The 6,868-nt window shown below is 41.4% G+C and overlaps 1 protein-coding gene across 1 annotated transcript in view; it reads left to right on the forward strand.

Annotated features, from left to right (window-relative positions):
- The window catches only part of EBPL (EBP like), a gene marked incomplete at its 5' end in the record, with an annotated part of 45,906 nt that extends 42,471 nt beyond the window's left edge, over positions 1-3,435 (forward strand). Inside the window, 2 exons of the mRNA XM_004714080.2 lie at positions 1,091-1,229; positions 3,158-3,435. Coding sequence (XP_004714137.1) covers positions 1,091-1,229; positions 3,158-3,395 — 377 coding nt within the window. The remainder of the gene's footprint in view (positions 1-1,090; positions 1,230-3,157) is intronic.
- Positions 3,436-6,868: the final 3,433 nt, after the last annotated feature.

A 6,868-nucleotide genomic window follows, 5' to 3' on the forward strand; every position in this document is an offset into this window, starting at 1 on the left:
ACATATGTAAATATATTTATATATGAGGATGGGGAAATAGATTTATGTGCATACATTTATAGGTTTAGTATTATGGTAGCAGATGGACATTGGGCCCCCCCACTCAAGTACTCCCTCAATGCAAGAATACTTTGTTCTATTAAACCGGTATTCCATGATGCACACCTTCCCAACACAATTGCTGAAGACAAAGCGGGTGCATAAGCAAATGTAGTGAAGAAAGCTGATGGTGCCCAGCTCTGAAAAGATACAGCGTCTGGGGTCTTAAAGGCTTGAAGGTAAACAAGTGGCCATCTAGCTCAGAAGTAACAAAGCCCACATGGAAGAAGCACACCAGCCTGTGTGATCACGAGGTGCTGAAGGATCAGTTATCAGGCATCAAAGAACAAAAAATCATATCACTGTGAATGAGCAGAGGAGCGCGGAATGGAGACCCAAAGCCCATATGTAGGAAACTGGACATCCACTTACGGAAGGGTCTCTGGGAGGAGATGAACCAGTCAGGGTGCAGTGTAGCAACGATGAAACATACAACTTTTCTCTAGTTCCTAAATGCTTCCTGCCCCCCACCCCGCACCCCACTATCATGATCCCAATTCTACCTTACAAATCTGGCTAGACCAGAGGATGTACACTGGTACAGATCGGAACTGGAAACACAGGGAATCTAGGACGGATGATCCCTTCAGGACCAGTGGTGTGAGTGGTGTTACCGGGAGGGTGGGGTAGAGAGGGGGAACCAATTACAAGGATCTACATATAACCTCCTCCCTGGGCGACAGACAACAGAAAAGTGGGTGAAGGGAGACATCGGACAGTGTAAGATATGACAAAATAATTTATAAATTATGAAGGGTTCATGAGGGAAGGAGGAGTAGGAAGAGGGGGCGGGAATGAGGAGCTGAAGCCAGGGGCTTATGTGGAGAGCAAATATTTTAAGAATGATGAGGGTAACGAATGTACAAAGGTGCTTTATACAATTGATGTATGCATGGATTCTGGTAAGAGTTGTATGAGCCCCCAATAAAATGTTTTTAAAAAAAGAAAGAAATGATTGGCAGGTAAGTAACACAATATATTTTGTTTTTAGGGAAAGAATATGGCAAAGCTGATGCAAGATGGCTTTATTTCGATCCAAACATTGTGGCTGTGGAGCTTCTGACTGTTTTTCTGGATGGGTTTCTGGCATTAGTCCTGATTTATGCCATAGTCAAAGAGAAATATTATCGGTAAGTGTCTATGTCCTGTCCCATTGACGGGAGGAAAGCATTTACTGTCCCCATGCCTATGTGACATCTGGAATAGGTCTTAAACACGTTTATTTGTTAGATAAAAAATAGAGTAGAAATAAAAATGGTTTGGTATTTGATATGAGTCATGGTGCCACCAGGGTCATTTCAACGGTTGAATAAATTGATATGAAATATGATGTTAATATTAACTCATCAATTGCTGTTGACTAGCAATGCCCCATGGGGTTGTCAAAGCTGTAATTTTTATAGAAGCAGACCACATGTTTCTCCCATAGAGCAACTGTTAGATTCAAGCCACCAACTTTTCAGGGAGCAGCAAGTGCTAAGCCACTGTATCACCAGGGTTCTCTGTAGTAGTTCTTGTTCTTTTTTTTTTTTCCCCCTTTAGTATTACCCCAACTCCAGACTCACTGCCATTGAGTCAACTCCAATTCATACAATTGCCCCTGTGGGTTTCTGAGAGTGGAGAGCAAATGTTTTGAGAATGATGAGGGCAATGAATGTCCACATATGCTTTTCGCAATTGATGTATGTATGGGTTGTGATAAGAGTTGTATGAGCCCTTAATTAAACTATTAAAAAATAAATAAATAAAATAAAAAATCTTAAAGGAGTAGAAAGCCTCGTCTTTTTCCCACAGAGCAACTGATGGTTTTGAATTGCTGACCTTGCAATTGGCCACCCAACATGTAAACACCTGTGCCACCAGGACTCCTTTTTCATAATAACAATGTTAGATAATTTAGCATCAAGGAGTCCCTGGACGGTGCCTTTAATGTGTTCGCCTGCTAAACCAAAGATTCCTTGGAAGAGATGCCTGGCGCTCTGGTTCCTAAAAATAAGCAATTGAAAACACTACAGTTCATCTTGCATGAGTCGAAGTCAGCTTAGTGGGAACTGGTAGTGGGTGTGAGAGAGTAGAAAGGTAGTGTCTGCAACCTTTTTCTAAAAAAAAAACACTAGAAATTTTATTTTGCACTTGGCACACAGTAAGATTTTTTAGGAAGTGTAATTATTGCTTCTCCAAAGAAACCATGGGTCGAGCCATTTTGAGCCATTTTGGGGTTTTGTTTTGTTTTTTCTTATCCACTGTAAAATATTGGTGAAGAAGAACCGACCCACTGTACACACAACTCGTGACTCATTGACCCAGAGAAGAAATGGGGACTAAATAGAAATACCTACTTTGTCGTTCTGACTTTTTAAATGGTTAAAATGCAAAAAGCAAATAGGCCACCACCACCACCCACAAAAAAAAGAAAGAAAGAAACCATGGGTCTTCCTGGATTAGGTTGACTTGCCCCAGGAGGAGCAGCACTGGGAATGTTAGAGGTCCAATTTCTTTTTTTTTTTTTTTTTAACATTTTATTAGGGGCTCATACAACTGTTATCCCAATCCATACACACATCAATTGTGTAAAGCGCATTTGTACATCGTTTCTCAAAACATTTTCTCTCCACTTAAACCCCCAACATTAGGTCCTCATTTTTCCCCTCCCTCCCCGCTCCCCCCTCCCGCATGAGCCCTTGATAGTTTATAAATGGGTATCTTGTCATATCTTGCCCTGTCCGACGTCTCCCTTCACCCACTTTTCGGTTGTCTGTCCCCCAGGGAGGAGGTCACACACAGTTCCATGTAATCGGTTCCCTCTTTCCTACCCATTCTCCCTTTACCCTCCCTGTTTTGCCACTCACACCACTGGTCCTATAGGGCTCATCCGTCCTGGATTCCCTGTATTTTCAGTTCCTATCTGTACCAGTGTACCTCCTCTGGTCTAGCCAGACTTGCAAGGTCGAATTCGGGTAGAGGTCCAATTTCACAGCGTTTTTCTAGAATGAGATTGCGTTGATAGAAAGCTGTACCAGGCTGGCTGTTTCATTTAGCGTTTCTTACTCTCGAACAGGCATTTCATACAGATCGCCCTGTGCGTGTGTGAATTATATGGCGGTTGGATGACCTTTTCTCCAGACTGGCTCGTTGGAAGTCCCAACCTGAACACCAGCAATTGGCTCTACTTTTGGATCTATCTGGTATTTTTTAACGGTGTGTGGGTTTTGGTGCCAGGACTATTACTGGGCCATTCGTGGGTGGAACTCAAGAAAATGCACCAAAGAGGAACTCATTCTAAAAAGCTTCAGTGAATTGATGAAATAATAAACATTATTATCCACATGGAAAAAATATTCATCTTGATGCTTATCTCACATCATACATAATAAATTCCAAGTGCTTTGTGACTTAAAATGCAAAGGCTGTTTAAATAGTCAAATTAAATAGTAAAGCTTCAAAAACAATCCCAAACTAAAAACCATCAAATTACATTTGATTAATTGCCTTCATCAAAATCTTCCTTGCATGTCATATTAATATCATTGTTCAATACGCTCCATAGTCCATTGGTTCAACTTTTTTTGGAATGGGCACAAATTTGGATCTCTTCCAGTAAGTTGACCAAATGGTTCTCCCCTTAATTGTTTGGCTTCTCGTACTGCATAGGGTCACTATGAAATGGAATGGATTGGGTGGCAGTGAGTTTAGAATTTTTTGAGCCCTGCATTGCTTTGTGGAAACATTTCACCTGGTATTCTATCAGTTCCTGGAGCCATGTTTTTCAGTAATGCCTTCGGTGCCTCTTGGCCTTCAGTTTCATTGTTTCTTTCAATTCATGGCATTTTAATATACCAAGAAGAGTCGCGCAATCATCACCACAATCAATTTTAGAACATTTTCTTCTTTCTCATCCTCATTATTGTTACTTTTCCATTCTCCTCAACCCCCCCTGCTGTAACCCTTAGACACTCTTAGTCCAATTCTGGTCTCTACAGATTTACCAATCCAGCTTTCATCTACAGAAAAACATACAATAAAAAGAAAAAGCCAACAACACTAACAAAACAGTAAACCCTCAACCAAAAAGAAATCAGGAATGCATAAACACTAGAACAAATTTAAACTAGGCCAAAAGGGAGATAAAATGATAAGGGGTAAATTTTAACCTCACTATATCTGCATTCAGTCATTTCCCAATGCATTCCGTCTGACAGCAAGGTTATCACATCCCTGCTTAATGATCAGAGGGGATTCCTCAGAGGCTAATTCCAGTCTACGGCTCTGCGAAAAAGTTTGGGGTTTTCCCTGTCTTTCATAGCCTTCTGCAAACTAGGTGCTCAGAATTTAAGCGTTAATGCTTGTCTCTCTGGTCTTGTATTTTATTATTTACGATCCTGAGATCACACAGGCTGGTGTGCTTCTTCTGATTGGGCTTAGTTGGAACCTCAGATGGTGGCCTGTTTTAAGACAAGCCTTGAAAACCCCAGAAGATTCTTATTCTGATAGCCAGGCACCATCTGATTTCTCCACCATGCTTTGTTGTGACATCCACATCTCTCGTGATCTCTTCAGAATGGTAAGTATTGAGTGTCCCTCGATTAGAGCTACAGTTAAGTGCAAGCTCAAAATCCATTCATGAATCTTGAATCTATGGTTTGTTTATATGTCCTTGGTCCACTTTAGAGACATCGTTGTCATTGTATTGGGGAACATTATAAATCATCCCCATGGGGCACATGGTAATTCTATTGATAGCATCATTAATTTAGCCAATGATATATAATAAAATATTGTTTAGAAAAGGAAAGTATGCATATATAGAAGAGCTTTTTAGACCAAAATACATGGACAGTTGACTTGTCACATAAAAAACCCCCCCCACATATTTATGCAAACAATGAGGGTTGGAGATATGGCAAAACTTCAATAACATTCATTCCCAAAGGCAGAACTATACCTGCTGAACTGAGGCATGAAAAGCAGAGTATGGAAATAGCAAATATATGGTAGCTTTAAGTTATCATTTACTGAGTACCTTCAGAACAAGAGTTTCAAACCAAAGCCCAATGACTTCTAAATCATAAGCTTTGACTGGGAGTCATCTGCTACTTTTCACACAAGGTCATTTCAGTCTTAAGTCCAAGAGAACATTTCAGTTCCTTTAATCTTCTGCAGGTGTATTTAAGGTGAAGTCCAGTTTACTTAGTGGTGTTTCCAAATGGATCCCTTTGGTATGGTCTATGAAGGATGTTGTGTACCTCAAAAGGATGGAGTCTTAAGTCCCATCTGTCTATAGCATGTGCTCAGATCACCAAGGGCTGGATAGAAACTAGAGCCACAGTGTCCGACTTGGAACATAATACCGGCTGTAGTCTCCCCATTGGGGGGTTTGTATAAAAAGTGTTAAGCATTTTGCCCAATGGCAGGTTTGCCCCACCTGGTTTATTCACCATCAGAACTGACATCACTTTTTCTGAGACAGACATATCTCCCTTCCCACTTCTGGACTTGAATTTCCATGAAGGTTCACTGGGCCCCCTTGTAGGAGTGTCTGTTGATTTGGGGTGACCATAGAAGAGTGTTATATGGCAGGAACTGATGGGTCTTCTGCCTTTCCCCCCAACATTAGAAACAGTTGCCAGTTGAGGCGGAGCTTCCTCTGTCGAAGTGGTTTTAAAGATGTATAAATAAGGAAGTGATACGTGAATCCGGAGTATTAGACAAGCACTCCACCTGGTTGCTTGGGAGAACAGATTAGAAGATGGCAGATGCCTGCCTTTGTCTTGTTTATCCTTATAGTAGTGGTCTCATACAATAGCTGTCCTTTTGTGATTGACTACCCTGTTTCCCCGAAAGTAAGACATCCCCCGAAAATAAGACCTACCTACACTTTTGCTTCTCACTGAAATAGAAGGCATCCCCCCCGAAAATAAGACCTGCCTACAGTTTTGCTTCTTACTGAAATAGAAGGCACCCCCCGAAAATAAGACCTCTCCAGAAATAAGGCCCCCCTGAAGCTGCCGTAACTCTGGATTCTGGACCATAGCGGCAGGCACCACCACACAGCTCACTGTTGGCCACAGCGCAGCCGGAGCAGACAGGAAGTGTGAGGTCTCTTTTAATAAGACATTCCCTGAAAATAAGACCTAGCGCATCTTTGGGAGCAAACATTAATATAAAGCACTGTCTTATTTTCGGGGAAGCAGGGTAACTGCACTCAGCATCCTGGCTTCCAGGTCCTTCCATGTCATGAGGTGTTTCATGGTTTCATCCCTGTTTTTAGGGATTCGTAGCACTCCACTGTGTGTGTGTGTACCAGTTTCTTTATCCATTCTTCTCCTGATGGCCATTTGGGTTGTTTCCTGTGTCTTGCTATTGTGAACGGTGCTGCGACCAACATAGGAGAGCACACTGTTCTGTCTCTTTATTGTAGTATATACCCAGCAGAGGTAATGCTGGGTCATACGGAATTTCTTTTCCCAGTTGTTTTAGGTAGGGCAATATTGCTTTACCTGTTGTGCCTGTTCACAAGCAAATGAGCAGTGCATCCGAGTTCTGTTCTTTCCACATCCTGCCCACCATTTGTTGTTCTTTGCTTTTTGTTGTTGGTTGGTTTTTTTTGTTTTGTTTTGTTTTTGTTTTTGAGCTATCATTGGTGAGGATAAGATGATAGCTCATCATTGTTTTTGTTTTTTTAACATTTTATTAGGGGTTCATACAACTGTTATCCCAATCCATACACACATCAATTGTGTAAAGCGCATTTGTACATCGTTTCTCAAAA

The sequence above is a fragment of the Echinops telfairi genome, unplaced genomic scaffold (genome assembly GCF_000313985.2).
Source record: "Echinops telfairi isolate 266 unplaced genomic scaffold, ASM31398v2 ScPeMD7_24;HRSCAF=84, whole genome shotgun sequence".
Lineage (NCBI taxonomy): Eukaryota > Metazoa > Chordata > Mammalia > Afrosoricida > Tenrecidae > Echinops > Echinops telfairi.